We start from the raw sequence: 17526 nt of genomic DNA on the forward strand, positions 1-17526 counted from the left end.
GAAGAACTTGACCTTGATGTCCTCGGTCTTACCGAGACCTGGTTCATGGTCATCTCCCTCTCTCTCCCTCTCTCCCTCCCTCCCTCCCTCCTAGCCACTCTCTCACTGTTGCTACTCTCTACCGGCCCCCTGGTCAAATTACTTCTTTTCTCTCTGAGTGGACAGACCTCTCCTCCTCCCTCCAGGCCTCAACCACTCAACTCCTCCTCATTGGTGACCTCAATATCCATCTGGATTCTCTCTGTTCTTCATGTGCTCTTTCGCGACCTCTGCAATTCACTCTCCCTCTCCATCCTCCCCTCCAGCCTGACTCACTCTGCCGGTCACACACTTGATGTCTTCAACTCCTCTGGCGTCCCCCTCTTCATCCCTCCGATTACTCCTCTCTCCTGGAGTGACCACTGCCTCCTCTTCTCTCATCTCTCACTCTCTTTCCCCCAATCCAAGCCTACCCCAACACTGCCACCTACCTTCTTGGACAACCGGCCCATGAAGCGCTTGTCAGTTGAGGCTTTCACTGCCACCTTCTCTCCCCCCTCGTCCTCTGGCTGACACACCCGGACACAGCCCTGTCCCTTCTCTACTCTTCTATTTCTGATACTCTTGATGCTCTTGCCCCTGTCATTAGGATCCATTTGAAGTCCAAAGCCAAGTGCAATTCCTGGTAGTACTCTACCTAGCAACACTTAAACGTAAGTGTAGGGCGGCTGAGAGGTAATGGAGGGCTTCTTGCTCATCCTCTGACAAACTGGCCTGCCGCCTGCTCCAAAGGCAATACAGACTCTCTGTCTGCACCAAGAAGAGAGTCCACATTCAAGCCCGTGTCTCTGCGGCATCTAACAACTCGGCAGAACTCTTTAAAATCTGCAAGGAGCTGGCGAACCCTGCTGTAGTCTCCACCCCCACACCCCCTATCACCTCCCAGGCTCTTTGTAATGCCCTTGCCGCTCACTTTATCTCTAAAACCCAGGACATCCTTTCCACCCTCTCCTACTGCTGTCCCTCCTCCAGCTACCCCCCACCTTCTTTCTCCTCCTTTCCCTTTTTCTCCCCTGATGAGGTCACTAGACAGGTCCGATCTATGAAAGCCTCACCAAAACAAGTCCATCCCTGCTCCTCTAAAACCATCAAGGACCACATTGATATCCTTGCTCCAGCCCTTGCCGATTTCTGCAACCATTCCTTTGCCTCTGGATCTTTCGCCTCCCCCCTGAAGCACTCCATTGTGCATCCTCTGCTCAAGAAACCCACAGCCGATCCTTCTTGTCCGGCTAACTATCGTCCAATTTCCATTACTCCCTTTTTGGGTAAACTCCTGGAAAAGCTGGCCATCTCTCAGCTAAACATTCACTCCAATTCTTTTGGCTCTCTCCATGACCACCAATCTGGCTTCAGAGCTGCCAGAAGCACCGAAACTGCTCTCCTGAACATCCGTGAAGATCTGCTCTCCAACCTTGACTCTAACATTCCCTCTGTCCTTATCCTACTTGATCTCTCCTCTGCCTTCGACATGGTCAACCACACCACCCTGCTCAACCGTCTATGTGACAACCTTGGTATCACAGTTCAGGCTCTGGCCTGTCTGACCTCTTTCCTCTCTGATCGACCCTCCCAGATACAACTTGGGTCCTTCCTTTCATCGATCTCCCCCTCTACCTTTGCTGTTCCCCAGGGGTCTAACGTCTCGCCCTGGCTTTTCAACCAATACCTGGCAGCTCTCGCCTACTGCATTTCCATTTTCTGCTCAAACTTGCAGTGCTATGCTGATGCCCTCGACCACCTCCTCTCCCTCCCTAATTTCTGATTGCCTAATTGCCATTCAAAATTGGTGTACTGCCAACGATCTTTGTCTAAACGCCAACAAGACTGAGATCCTCCTCATCGGTACCCCTTCACCATCCTTTCCCCTTACTCTCTGGCTGGCCTCACTTGGCCCTTCTCCTAACTCCACCTGCGAGGCCAAGAACCTCGGGTCACTCTGAATTTCCTCTCCTTCCCCCAGAAGCTCCCTGCCTCTCTAGCTCTGGTTCTCTCCAGGTTTGACTACTGTAACAGCCTCTTTCTAAATCTACCTGCCTCCACTCTCGCCCTCTACAACTAATCAAGAACAGGACTGCAAGACTTGTCCTTGGCCTCAAGCCCTGGGATCGTATCTCTCCAGCTCTGAAATCCCTTCATTGGCTCCCAGTGGATGCAGGGGTCAAATTTAAAACCCTCTGCATTGTCCACAAGGCTTTCTGGGGCCTTGGTCCAAAATACCTTCAACTATCCCTCCGCGAATACCTCCCCTCTTGAGCCCTTCGCTCCTCTATCTCGAACTCCCTCAGGGTCAGTCGTTTTTCAAAGAAACGAGCTGGGGGCAGATCTCTGTCTTCGGCTGGGGCCTCCCTTTGGAACAGCCTACTGGCCACCTTGAAACTTGAGGAGAACCATCTCCGGAAGCACCTCAAGACCTTCCTCTTCGCTTCCGCCTTTGCCCCTCTTCTCCCCTGCTGACCTGTTTGCTCTCTTGGCACTGTGCACCTGGACACCCTCTGTCCTTCGGGCCCAGATACCTGCTCACCCTGCCTCCCTCCTGCACAGTCTCCGGGCCTCACATTGCACTGGGTTCTGTATCTGTACCCAAACAGTCCCCCACTCTACCTCTGCACTTATCAGATATACCCTATCTGACTAATCTTGCACTTGTCACTTGCTGGCTGCACTACCACCTTTTCATTGCCTGTATTTATTCATTCATTTAACTTATTCTTTTCTCTCCTCCGTTATGCACTTTTCACTTCTCGCTCCCCACGCACTTCCCCCTTTTCCCTTCTCCATGCACTTGCATGTTCTTAATGTCATTGGGTCTAGTAAGATTGTTGTTTTTATATTTTTGTTCTACCTTGTGCCCCTCCCTTTGCTTCGTTGCGCTCTGAAACACTTGTGTACGAGCGCGATATAAATAAAATATATCATATCATAGCAACTGTTTGGATGTTTTTTTTTTTTAAACAATAGGTGTCTTGTAATAGTGTGTCACTGAAAGATTGTAAAAGAGCAATTTGAAAAGCTTGTCACAGGTATATTTAAGCACTGCAGTGCCAGTTGGAATTATGTTCTGTGCTGGCTGAAGAAGCACGAATTGTGAGGCCACAACCATAAGTAACTGATTAGTTACAGTAATGATATGGTTTTCTTATTACATGTTCGTAGTGATGTCCCAACAAGCCTGTAATAAGAAAATGTACAGGCTTTTATCAGAGTATTGCATACTGCCATGTATTGTAAAATTGAATGTTACATTATTAATACTTACTCATAATATATAATCCGATATTCTCTAAAACCAGTTCATATTGTAATGCATCACAGCTCAGGCTTTTAAAAGGTACTTTCAAATAAACGGGTTAAAGGTTAATGTGAGCTGCACCCTCTGACCCCTGCCAGGCAGCCTAACTTTGAGAGGAGGAGACAACAAGCCTTGCTTGCCCCACTGATGCGCAATGACCCCTAATCATTGGGTGTCTACTGTCTAATGATAGTGGACTGGTGAGTAAATGGCTTGGAGGCTAGAGACTATTTCTTTTTGATAAATTGTTTTACAGCCTCACCACGCCATTGTCAGCTCAGCTGCAGCTCTCCAGTAGCAGAAATCCAGAGAACCCATCGAAAGGAGCTGCTCAAGTCACGCAATCAGGTAAGGATTTGCTTATAATGTGTATGAAATACAAGTGGAAGAACTATGGTACTTTCCAAGGAAGGACGATTAATATCCAAGGTCGGAATTTAATAAATTGTTGCACATTAATACAAGTTGCAAGCCAAGCCGACACGCGTGTTTCGACCACACTGGTTTTTGTCTAGGCTAGAGAAATTCAATTATACTTCAATTATACTTTGTTAAATGCCAAAAATACCAAATCAAGGAAAGAAAAGCGCGGGTCCCAAGAGGAAGAGGTAACAACAGTGAGAACCTGCGTGTGTGAAAGAATGAAAATCACGAAATCAAAGACAACTGCATGTGTCTCACTGGATTTCAACATATTACAATGAAAACATGATTTATAAAATGGCACAAGAAACAAAATGCCAGATGAATACAGCACAATCCATGTGACAGTTAATGGCAGCAATCAAGGGAGAAAAAATAGAGAAGGAAAGAAAATGGGGAGAGAATTAAATTGACCGACATTACTAAGTTATGAAACAAAGGGGTTTAAATGATACTACACTGTATTAGAGAATGCAATATGAAGATGTACTCGTAGCTGCTAATAGAGCAACACTTGCGCTTAGAAATATTACCGAACCAACCCATCCAGCACCCTACATACGCTCACGTTAGTTAACCACATCCAGACCAAAGTGTACTAACCCTGTACCCATGTGGCTTAACCATGCCTAGACCGCTGATCGATTATCACAGTGCCTATACTAGCAACTCTATCTAGCCCTCAGTAAATATAGACACCGCCCACCTCAGAAGCCATGACTCTTGTCCTAACAAATAGTATTATCTTCCTTATGACACATTCTTTACTCAACACCAACTTTCCCCACACACCTAATCCGCCCAACCATGCTGCACCACCTCCCCCCCCCCCCCAACGCCACAGACACTACTATGGCCTTCTCCAACTCCACCACCAGACTGCCCACCCAGAAAAAGAACCTACCACCATGTAACCAGGTCAAGCCTTCCTACCATCCCTCAATCCTATACATCTAACATCACTCCCCATCGGTAAAGACACCGCGCACACATCAGAGATATCATCACCCACCGAATGGATCCTCCAGTTCGCCAACAAGCCTAAGCCTAACCAACCATGCCCCACCATCTGGAGAAACCACAGACTAGGCTCTAGACTCACGATCCTTACAACATCTAAGCATAAGCCATGCATCACCAACCACAACACTAAACCCACCCAGGATCCCACGCACCCTCCACTCGCTCTAAAAATCCTCAACAATAAAACCAAGGAAACCTACATAATTAGAGGCACACTCATTGTGCTAGATCGCTAGTAGTCTACGCCACGGAAATCGCTGAAACCATAACAACGAACCAGCTCGATTTCCTCACTGTCACAGAGATCTGGCTCCACAAAGCAGCTAGTCCCGCCCTCTCACTAGCCATCCCTGATAACGTCACCATTATCAGAAAAGATAGAGAAAACTCTGAAGGGGGAGGCATAGCCTTCATCTGCAAATCCAGCCTTGATATGAGAGAAATGCAATCCACCCCCTCTCGCTCAGCCGAACTGCTATAAGTCAAATTACAACTATCTGCCACCCGTACTGTATCCATGCACCTGATATACCGTCCCCCAGGACCACTAGGGACCTTTGAAGAAGACATAACGACTCTCCTCAACACAAACACTAAACCCAGTTCCCAAACTATCCTACTCTGAGGGTTCAATCTAGGCCTGAATGACCCGATAGACACAAATGCCACCATCCTATCCAACACCATCACAGAAGCAGGACTCGCCCTTAGGAACACTGGACCCACCCATATAAAAGGCTGCATCCTGGACTGGATCGCAGACATCAGCTGCTTATCATCCATTACAAACTCTGAACCCTGCACGTGGACAGATCATAACCGGATCTCATTCACCATTCAGGACAGTCCACAAACCACTTCTGCAAGACCCATGGCCATTCCGACCCTAACTAGGAACAGAAAAGAGATCACAGTCCTCAACCTCCTACCCATGATTCAACCCATCACCAACCCAGGGAACCTACCCTCAAACCCCACAGATGTGGTTGACCTATACAATAAGACCAGTAACACAGCCATTGATACCATTGCACCCCTCAAACTCAGCAAAGAGAAACCCATAGCCCACCTTAATTCCTGAAAGCCCTATGCATCGAGAAAAGAATGGCCGAGAATAAATGGAAAAGAACAACTGCTCAGAACAAGATCCTTCTTGACTCCCTGGCCACCAAGTATAAAAAAGAAATAATTCAAAATAAAAAAAAGACACCTTCAATGACAGAATAGAAAAAGCCAGTTCTAACACCACAGAAATCTTCACAATCCTAAGGGAATTGGAAACCCCAGGCAAGCCAAAAGATTCATGTATCAAAAACAAATCCTGGTGCACCAACATCCAAAACGCCCTCTGTAATAAGATAACCATGCTCCAAGAAAAAAAAAAAATCAATGCCAAAAAAGCCACCCTTCACAAGATCGCCCTGGATACACAAGAAGCCATTCTGCAAGAAACCACCTCCAAACAAACCAGGCCCAACCGCCAATTTAAATTCAACTATCTCAACCGCTGAGGCCGAGAAAATAATCTCCTCCCTAAAACCATCCAAATGCCTGGCGGACAAATGCCCAGCACCCATTATTAAAGAAGCCGCAAGAAACCTGGCTCCATTCATCTCCATTTTCATCAACTCCTCTTTCAAATCCTGTTCAGTACCCACCAACCTCAAAGATGCCTGGGTACTACCCCTACTAAAAAAATTTAAAAACAAAAAAAACAATTTAGACCCTTATATACCCACCAACTGCAGGCCTATCAAAACTGTGCCCTTTCTCCTCAAAATCCTCGACAAAGCTGCCTACCTCCAGATCCAAGGCTACCTTGAGATCAAAAATGTATTGGGCACACACCAATCAGGCGTCAAGCCCAGACATGGGACAGAAACAGCCCTCATAGACTTGAAGAACCAACTAGACGACTGGAAAGACAAAGGCGAAGCTTCTATCCGTCTCCTATTGGACTTGTCCGCCGCATTTGACCTCGTAAACCATAAGGTCCTGTGTAAGCATCTTAAAACTGCCACCCACTTTTCCAAGAAAGCCACCACCTCGATGAGCTCATTCCTGGCCAACAAGTCCATGTGAGTGTTCTCACCCACATCCGGAGAAGATCCGGTTACTATAACATGCAGGGTACCTCAAGGCTCCTTTATTTCCCCAACCCTATATAATATCTTTACAAAGCCCCTGTTTGACATACTTGACAATCTGGGTGTCTCATATACCAACTATGCGGACGACACCCAGATTCTCATCCCGATCCCAGGTGACCATGACAAAGAAACAATTATGATCAACAAAATCTATCTCATTATACAAACATGAATGGCAACCCACGGCCTCTGCCTCAACGATTAAAAAAAACTGAGCTCCTAATCTTCGGGTCCCCCAACAAATTAACTAAACTATCCACCCTTTACAACTCCATCCTCATTCATGGAATAATAAAGTCTCTAAGGAAGTCAAGACCCTAGGCTTCTACCTTGAATCAGGTCTTAACCTTAATAAACAAATCAACGCCACAGCATCCGCCACCAACTACACATGCTGACCTTTCCTGTCCACTGCTAGCTGCATAAAAATTGCAAGAGCCTTAATCCTCTCCAACGTAGACTACTGTAATGCCTCAAAAGGCACCAGCAAATGTAGCACCACTAAATTACAAACCATCCAGGACAATGCCTTAAGAGCGGCCCTAGGCATACCCAAATCCCAACAAATCTCTCATGTGAGGCGCAACATGAAATGGCTCTCCATCGCAGACCGTATCAAACTTAAGTAACTCAACCTCCCTCATAAATGCCTATCCAACACGGCTCCCCTCTACCTCACAGACAGAGTCGCTAAACACACCTCCACACGCCCCATCAAAAAAGCACAAACCAACAGCCTCTGACTACCCAAATTCAAACTCTATCCCTGACCCACTAAGAGCCATTTCTTCCTGCCATTGTTTCAAATCTAACACCAAGAAATGGCTGCACTCCTTAGACTGCTGACCAATACTATGTCTTCTGATACTTCCTTCAGCTGTACCCACCCAAATATGAAAGACCTCATAGCAATGTTTCTAGTGTATATATGCCTCTCAAGGACACAGTCCAACACCTTATTTGTATTTTAACTGCACACTGTATTTATCTGCGCACAGTTGCCTACGGGCCTGGCGCGCGCTATAAACGAATAAACAATTACAAATCAAATTAAGGTTGTCTGCCAAACTCAAAGCAAGAGGATACAATAACGATTAGCATATCAAGCAAAAACGATATTGTGCGTCAGCCCCCTGCAGAACACCATACCACGGGGTCCTCAGCGAGGACCAAACGGTGTGGGGAGAGGAAGAGGAGCCTCAGCGACAACCAAATGGTGTGGACAGAGGAGACACAAGAGTGTGATCTCCATCTCTGGGATAGGACCGCAAGAGGGAGGCGGCAGTCACGGTGCATGGGAGATCTACATGTGGGTGTGCCGAGTGGTGGCCCGCTGAGGCCTGCTGAGGTACGCAGCATGCAGCCCGGCTGCATCCCCTTTGAGGTTTTGGTGTTGCAAGATGGGACCGCAGTAAGCAGCGGATGTGGTCTGCCCGGCATCGATAGTCGACGAGATTGAACTGCAGGACTGCACCGTCTGGATTGGCTTGCATGCAATGTGCAAACTTTACATTTCAGAACTAGGTCAACTTGGCATGGCTCCACGAATGACCTGCACATGCCGATGCCTGCCAAACTGATTGTTCACCGGAGAGCTGCTTTGTCTCCCATTTTCTCCCTGCGTTATTAGGCGCAGAGACACAGGTTTTTGAACAAGAGTGCTGGGATGCAGTAACCTGGCGACAACTTTCTGATGACGAACTGAGACTGTACTGTGCACCCAGCTGCCCTGCCTACCTTGAAGGCCGCAGAAGACACAGCTTCGAAACAAGCTCTTCCTGCGAATACTTGCTATTACTGATCACTATACAAGGGTGCTTGCAAGTACACAGAATCGCCCTTCCTTGCACTGGTTGGCCGTGCTCGAGGGGTTGTAGGAGGCACTTCTGGTTCACCCTTGCAATGCCCCTCATGACTGTGTCATCCCTACTTGACCATCACGTGATTAATGCAATTAGTGGCTGCCTCTGCGCCACTGAATTCATTTATTCTGCCTCCAAGTAATCCACCTTCAAGATGCCCCATGCTCTTCGGTGACTCTGCATTCTGCCTTTCACTCTCTGTGACTCATTCCCACTGTCAACAAGTACTGTAGCGCTGCACTTGCTGTGCCATTCCCCCCAAGTCTGTGACTGTCTACTGAAAATCGTTTTTAGCTGTGCCTCCTTCCTGCTTTGAAAGTGCCCGTTTGCCTGAAAATCGTTTTTTGCTGTGCCTGCATCCTACTGTTTGACCTTACACCTACTCCTATTGGCCTACTGTGCCAAGTGGATAGGCTCAGAACTGTGTTTTTCAGCTTACTTGCTGCACTGTGGTCTTTCTCCTTAGCACAATCTCAAACCTGGCTGTGTGCACTTGCTGCATTGCGTTTCCTTCTGCCTTAGCTAGGATGGAACTTGAGTGCACAAACTGCACTGGGTTTCGTTTTGCCTTAACTCAAATTGAACTTGGGTTGTACTTGCTGTTACCATTCTTACAATCGCTTCTTGCTAGATGCTCAACTGTTACTAACTTTTTACAAACAGTGGTTGCTGTTGAGTACATCCTGCACTAAGTCCTGCACACCCCACCCTGCCTCCCATGTGCTTCAGTACATCAGCCTAGTAAGTGTCCTCCTCACCATTGCAGCTAGCTATGTCACTATCTCTCCTATCTTCTCCAACTGCTGCTCTATTTCCTATCCCTCTCCTATCACTATAAATCTGGCCAGAAGAAACTAAAGAAGGACATACTGGGCTCCAGCCCAGGCCTTCCTATTGCAGACACCTATGTCACGGCTTACACCAGAGAGTCTCTCACAGACATTCTCTTTGTCATTACCTCACCCAACCTACGAACCCTGCACATGGTCGCCTTCCTCTATCCTATTGCCTTGTCTCCCATTAATGGTGGCACCCGCTGGGAGGTCCTCCTTGACCACTTTGCCATTTCCAGGGTCATCACTAATGTCTATCTGAATGGAACCATCATGGTTCAGGGTACACAACCCAACCTTCTTCTCTTTGACAGGTGCCTACCTCCTCTCTCAAACCTTTCCTCTCCCCCTGGACAGGCTCTCTTGCCTGCTGAGCCTTCCTCCTCTTTTGCAAAGGCTCCCTTGCCTGCTGTGCCTTCCTCCTCCTTTTCACAGGCTCCCTTGCCTGCTGTGCCTTCCTCCTCCTTTGCACAGGCTCCCTTGCCTGCTGTGCCTTCCTCCTCCTTTGCACAGGCTCCCTTGCCTGCTGGGCCTTCCTCCTCTGCACGGGCTTCCTTGCCTCCTGTGCCCGCCTCCTTCTCTGCACAGGCACCCTTGCCCTGCCTCACTGTCCCGGCTCCATTGTCGGCCTTGGCCCTTGGCCCCTCTGCCATCTTCCACTATCTTGCTGGCTCTCTAGCCACCCTCGGGGGGGGGGGGAGGGACCACCGTCCCCTGCGCTCCCCGCAGAAGACCTTCAAAGATGGCAAGCTGCTCCATATTGCCACGCTTAACTCTCACTCTGCTGTCAAAAACTTGTCCGACATCTGCAACCTCCTTGAACACATGGATCTTGATGTGCTCGCCATCACAGAGACATGGTTCAAGGACAGCTCTGTCATGAGCTTTGACACACTCCTCGCTGAAGGATACAAGATCCTCTCTGTGCCCAGGCCCAAGGGTTCAGGAGGGGGAGTGGCGTTGATCTTCCCAGAATGGATACCTGTGTCCATCATCCGCACTCAGGTATACTTCTCCTTCGAAGGCCTGGTCTTTAGGCTCTCACTCTCTCCTAAATCTTCACTCCTCATGGCCACCTTCTATCGGCCTCCAGAACAGTCCACTTTCTTCCTCTCGGAATGAGCTGACCTGGCCTCCTCTCTACTCTCCTTCTCCTCTCAACTCCTCCTGCTGGGTGACCTCAACATCCATCTGGACTCTCTTTACTCTTCAGGACCTTTCTGCAACCTATGCGATTCTCTCTCACTCTAAATCGTACCTTCTGGCTCCACGCACACAGCCGCCACACTTTGGATGCCATCACCTCTACCGACAACCCTCTCTATCCCTCTCACTACCTCTCTCTATTGGACTGACCACTCTCTTCCGTCTTCACACTTGAAGTGTCCTCTCCCCTTGCATCGGCACACCCGGCATGGCCACTCGGTTTCAAACCTGTCTATGGTTTTGCACCGCTCCTAAAGCTCCTCCTACTTTCCAGTCTCCCTAACATACTGAAGGAGGAACCTGCACTGCTTATCCTCTGACCCCGTTTTGAGGTGAAGAAAGTCAGATATACTCTTAACCGACACCCTGATACTACTCACCATGGCTATTAGCAATTCCCTCTCAAGTCTGAACTGTTGAGCCCATCAATTTGCAGAGTGACTCTATCCATCTTAAACTTTCTTCATAACAAACCTGCATGGACCACTCTTAGCAGATTGAAGATAGTTTCCTCTCTTTGTGCCAACTCTGCATTCCTCCTGCACCTCTTACACTGAACCTTCCTTTGTACTGTGTACAAGTGCAGACCCTTCCTGCTCATATCCCATTTGCGTTGTCGTTCTCCCTTAACTCTGGCTTTCACGGCCACCTGAACCTCAGACTCACTTAAAGGGATCTCTATATCCACTCCCTCCCTAGTCATGGCCTCATAGGCAGCCCTGTCCACCATCTCATTTCCAAACATCCCAAAATGACTGGGGATCCATGCCAACTCAATCCCCACCCCTCCCACTGTGCATTTCTCAAGCTGCTGTCTAATACTAAACACTATACCTTTAATATCGCCGTTCCATTCCTTTATAGCTAGTGACATACTCAGGGAGTCCAAAAATACCACAACTTTTGCCAGCCGTTTCTCCATAGCTCTAACCAGTGCCATATTAACTACTATCAACTATGTCATGCATATGAAAACATTATCCGATAGACTTGCCATCTTGTCTTCCTCTTTAAAATAATAGGCCATACCTACTTTGTGCCTCCATCAGTAAAAACGTGTGCACCTACTTTACCATCAACATAGCCAAGCGCCAGGTTCTATAGATGGGAAAGTTTGAAGTAAATATGGGCACATTTAACTGGGGTGAGATTTCAACCGAGTCTTCCTGCGGAGGAGAAGCCCCAGTCCCGCCTTCCTGAAGGTTCACCTAGTCCTGATAGGGCCGCTATATTAATAGCTATATTGGTTGCGAGGCATGAATCCTCTTGGGCTGGGCACTTATGGGAGTTAATTTACATAATAAATAAAACATGAAAACCATCCTTGACGATAAAACCACGTCTATAAATGGAACCGTGGCATTTAGGTAGCAAGTCTGGCATTCTCACTGATTATCCAGGCACAAAGGTTCCGTGAATATAGAAGGCTCATTCGCCATAGCATTACATGTCTGCATTGTTCCATAGTGGGTTTTTATTAGAAACAGTTGTTTGCAAAAAAGCTCACCAATCCATAAAAAGCATTTGAGATGAAACAGACACAATTGTACACATAAATCTATAAATATAGCTTCACATACCTCTTATTCATTCAGGTGTTACGTCTATATAAGCAGTAAGCTTGCACCATGTATCACATGTATGTCACAACGTGGATGGTGTTGGGTTAAATTAAAGCATAAGTAGAACGGTTAAAATAAAAAATAAAAAAGACGCTGTCAAACAAAAGACCTTATTTTCAGATACGAAGCGCACTGCTCCCGGACCCTATTCACAATACTCAAAGATAGCGCAGCTTGTTCGTTTGTGCTCTTCGCGCACTGGTCTATTTCCTATTAGAGGAAAGGACCCATCAGCGTGGCCCAGCAGTCCCTCTAACGTTACGCGCATCCTAGCAACAGTGTTCGCGTTTGTTTGTTAGAGGAGAGAACCTCGTGTCGTGGCCCGAACGTCCTCCAAAAGAAAACATCTATTCTGCTGGTGGGGGGACGACTGACTACTACTGAGGCTTGCGTGCGCTCCTTTTAAGTTTGACTAATAAAGGTATATGGATCGCTTTCTAGGGGTTCACAATTGTCAAAATGTTTCATAAAAAAGTGTTGTGAAAATACCACATGTTTAATATACCTTCAGAAGAATGATTGGTCCCTGAGTAGCAATTGCAAGATGCCCCTCTTAAACTTGTCCTTCAGACATTCTTTCCCCATTTTAGGAATGTTGGACACAAATCTTGTAATAAGTGCCATAATGTGAATACTGAGGCACTTCGGCACCAAGTGCATAAGTGAGACCCCGGAGATTAATCCACGATACGATATCAATATATTATTAATAATTTATGTTGGTAAAGGGGGCGGGAGTTCAGAAGAGTTCTGGCAAGTCCAGGCCCCGCAACCAACAACGTTCATAGAGGATGTTCCTGGAAACAGTTGTTCATATTTCAGAATGACAATGAGCACGCTCACCACAGTTATTCCACATGAAAAAGGACAACTTTATATATCACCTTAAAGAAAAGGGGATGCGTCACTGAATTTCTTCGTTTAGGCCAGCTTTCGTGTTTCCCCCAAGTTCTCTACATAGTTCCACCCCTGCAGCAGGGAATTTCGACTTTTTCAATAACGGGTAATTTTAATTCATTTAGGGCACGCTTAGTTTACGATTAAAAATCAATAGGGGACAAGGATGATTAGTTAGGTCCCCCACCCGCACACGAGGGGGACACAACCGAGACGAAAAGGCAAACTGAGATACATTGATTCCAATCGGAAAGAAAATAAGATAGCCTGTCCTAGGGTGAGCTAGTAAGTAATTTATCTCGTAACTGTTCCACAAGTATGCTGGGACTGATAGAGCTGAATGCTGCATACATATAAACCACCAAGTAAAGTCCTTATCAAGCAGTATCGTACTTTAATGACTTCTACAGCAGAGAACAGGACGGACACAGATACAATGTATCTAAGCTAGTGAAGTCGAATTTGTAAGTCACAGGGCAAATAGCATTATTGTTTTTGAACAGACCTGTTCTTATTAAAAATCTAGATTCTCAGATTTAGCATGCGTGTTCTTTTACAGGGACATGGTCACATGGATGAATACGTTCTAATATTAAAAATATAGAACAACTCTTAGGATGCATCAAATTACAGTACTTTCAGGTTGAAATCATAAAAATCACATTTTAGGATGTTTCTGTATTAAAACAATTTGATATTTCACAATCTATCTGTACGTGTGGCATACATATTTCAACTCAATGTAGTTCAATTTAGGCTAGAGACACATTTTTCTTCTGTGCACAAAAATGGTTACATTTCTGATACTTTTTTTGTATACTGTTTGCGCTGGTTTATATGGTTTAGCTCTTCTGTGTGTTTTATCACTTATTACTAAAACATTCATACGTTCAAAGCTCTTGCAGTAAAAATCTTACTAGACAAATATTTCATATTGCATTTATTACATATAGACACGCAAACACATAGGGCCTGATTCACAGAATCACTTTATAATGGTGCAATCCTGTAGGAAAACGCTCTGTGAATCAAGCCCATAGAGTCATGTGTTATGCAAAATCAAACCAGTGTCCATGACATACTTCAAAATACAGTTGTGCAAGAACTCAGTGAAAAAAGTATTTTGTTCTTTGCATTAAAAATAGCATTTCTGATTACTTATTGACCAGCGTGCCTTTTTGCTCAATTCAGCATGCCTGGTTCCTAGGCATCATATTGACTTGCCCCTCGCCCCCTCCATCACACTGGGACGGACGTTCGTCCGCCTCATGTTCTCATGCCCCCTCATGTTGTGTTGTGTTAAACTGCTATGTATTGCTCTCAGAAGTCTGCCAGGAGAAACAGCCCTGCGAAAGTTCTTTGGTGTGTGTTAAGCCAATTTTACCACTGAGGCAAGGACAACACGTAACCCAGAGAGCTCAAATTACACTCATTTTAATACAAGAATCCAGCAAATACAGCATCTTTTGGAATAACCATTTGAGCCAACAAATGTGAAACAAAGCAGTGGAAATGGTGCAAAAGTACAAGAAAGCACATATGTACCCATGTGCCTTTATGTGCTCGCTCTGCTTGGTATGTTGCCCAGTCTTTCTTCTTTAGTTTCGGCAGATGGACTGCCTCTCTTTCACTGGTCATCGTGCTTGCGCAGTATGGACGGCTGACGAACTGCGTTCAGTGCTAGATGGGGCTTGTGAGGAACCAGGAATGAGACGCAGACACTGGAGACTCATATTTGTTGCTACAAACTTTTATTAAATATTAAAGGGGTTGGAAAATGGCTCACTGTCACTGATCTAGGAAAAATTTCCCTACCTCAACCAAAACTAATGGTCTGTCCTGTGTCAATATGTCCAGAGCAAAAACGTCCTGTGTCCAGAATCCTATCCTAGCCATCTCATCTTAATGTAATTCTAATGTGTGAAGGATAATGTCTTTGGCTTTCAGAAGTGCACAAATGTTCAAGTTCAAACAAAAGATGCAAATCCAACGTAAAGGTCCCAACTGGACAATGTTCACAATTCTCAGAGAGGACTATCTTCCCCAGGTTTCTCACCACAAAACAAACAGTTCACAAAATGCACATCCAAGTTCTTCACAGCCTAAGAGGTTAACTTCCTCCTCGTGGTAGTCGATATTCACTTCATCAACTTAGCTTGAACTGGGATACTCTCCTGCCAGGATTCTCTTAGCCAATTAACTCAATTCACAATTCCAAGGGTATGAGATTGCCTTAGAAGTCTTCCAATATACTGTGCTCTGTCTGGTATACTCTCCTGCCAGGACTTTAAGGTACAGTTCACTTAGTTCACAATCCCAAAGGGCATGGGTCTTACTTAGGATTCTTTTGCCCACTTGGCATTCCCTGCTATACTCCCCTGCCAGGACTTTCCTATACAGATCATTCAGTTCACAATCCCAAGGGTATCGGTTTTCCTTAGGATATGTTTCCATACACTTTCATGATGCAATTAAGGGTGCATGTCCTAGACTCACAGAACACCTGGTATGCTCCCCTGGCAGGTTTCGCTCATATATTCACACAGATTCAAGATCTCCACGTACATGTGTTCCCCCAAAGTTTCTCTTTTACTGGTGTATTTGTATCTCCCCAAATATAGGGCTAATCAAACTTAGTTTGTGGTGTGAGCCATAAGGAACCTGCTCTCATTTCAGTTAAGGACCAATAATGGCTCCTCTGGTTCCCTCCCAGTGCCCCAACCTTCCGCTCTGGGCTCACCAGTTCTTGGACAGCTCCTTGGGCTTCTCTGACCTCTCTCAGGTTGATTTCCCCCTTTGCTCTCGCCCTGCAGCTCGGGTGGTGCGTTCGTACAACTGGAGGTGGTGTGCGTGTTACTCCAACTTCTCGCGCTGGTGCAAAGCGCCTTCACCTCACGTTTGGTTTAAACGTCTCTCTCGCTATCTCCACTACTTTTCCCCAGTTCGGGCAGCGTGGTTCAGCAGCTGGAGGCGTTCGTTGTGGTGCTGCAGCTTTCCTTGCTTGTGCGAAGCTTCTCTGCTTCCTGTCCCATTTCGGCTTCTCTCTCGCCAGTGGGAAAGCGTCTGTGCTCGAGGATCCACTTCCTCCTCTCCCTGTACTGTTTTTTCACTACGCTCGCCAGCTTCTGGATTCTCTGGCGTCTCCTTGGCTTCTAGATGGATCTCTTCTTGCTTCTCGCTGGCTCCATTTTTAAACTCCTGCACTACTGAAGGGAGTTGTTTGGAACCAATTGGATATCCCCAGCAACTAGACCACTCATTTTGGTTCAGCGGAGCAATCTGTATTCTGGTTTCCCTCTTCCTCGTGTCAGTCTTTGTTACAGCTGTAACTATGTGATGTTTAGGAATCATATGGGCTAAGTGTTGGAGAATATTGTTGGTTACTGTCTCAATATGCCATGAGGGCCTAAGGTATTGAGGGTGTATCCCTAAAAGGGAACATGGTATTCCATGTCTCATTCAATGATGTCTGTCCCATCCTCTGAGGGTTGCCTCACCCCACGTGGTCCTCTTTCAAATGGCCGCCCCCAGGGTCAGGATCAGGTAGCAGCTGCTGTCTCTGGCCATAACGTGATCACTGACTAACTAACTTCATCTAGCTCCATTGTTGTGGGTCCTAGATATTAACTTCACAAGAACTAACTGTTCTAAACCGAGTTGTACTCTTCCGAGTCCCACACTCATGCTCAATAATAACTTACCAGATTTAATAACTTTGCATCCCCACTTTGACAACCATATCCCCTCCCACTCATCCCAATTGTTTTTCGTCTGTGATTTTGTTCATCGTATTGTTTAATTTATCTTTCCTAGCACTTCCTCCGCAAGCCTTCTCTTCCTTTGAACAGACTAAGGTCTGGCGACAATGTGGCAGGGTCACAATATGACACTTTTCATACAAGTGCATGCGCTGTAAGACCACTACGGTGGTGACAGCCGCAGTATAAATATTGCATAATATAATAAAACATAAAAACAAGCACATGTAATACTTGTTTGCTTACCTTAGAAAACGAAACTAATTTTAAAAGATATTATGCCAAAGTGCTCAGTTATTGCTTTTATATTTTCAGCTGTTCATAGTAGATTGTCATTCTCAATTTTCATATTGAAAGATGCTATCACAGCAGTGTTGTCTGTCTCAATTCTGCCCACACATCCAGAGCATAACTTCTCCGA

At 46.2% G+C, this 17526-nt stretch overlaps 1 protein-coding gene across 5 annotated transcripts in view; it reads right to left on the reverse strand.

Annotated features, from left to right (window-relative positions):
- Positions 1-12664, reverse strand: part of C8H1orf159 (chromosome 8 C1orf159 homolog) — a 637694-nt gene extending 625030 nt beyond the window's left edge. For 4 of the 5 annotated variants that reach the window (XM_069610081.1, XM_069610082.1, XM_069610080.1 and 1 more), the window contains exon 1: positions 12409-12664. Coding sequence is in view for 3 of the 5 variants with exons in the window: in XM_069610082.1 (XP_069466183.1) it covers positions 12409-12419 (11 nt within the window). In the remaining 2 variants the exon portion in view is untranslated. The remainder of the gene's footprint in view (positions 1-12408) is intronic. The other variant, XM_069610083.1, reaches the window with a different exon arrangement.
- Between the last annotated feature and the right edge of the window lie 4862 nt (positions 12665-17526).

Source organism: Ambystoma mexicanum, chromosome 8 (genome assembly GCF_040938575.1).
Source record: "Ambystoma mexicanum isolate Mex_15411 chromosome 8, UKY_AmexF1_1, whole genome shotgun sequence".
Taxonomy (NCBI): domain Eukaryota; kingdom Metazoa; phylum Chordata; class Amphibia; order Caudata; family Ambystomatidae; genus Ambystoma; species Ambystoma mexicanum.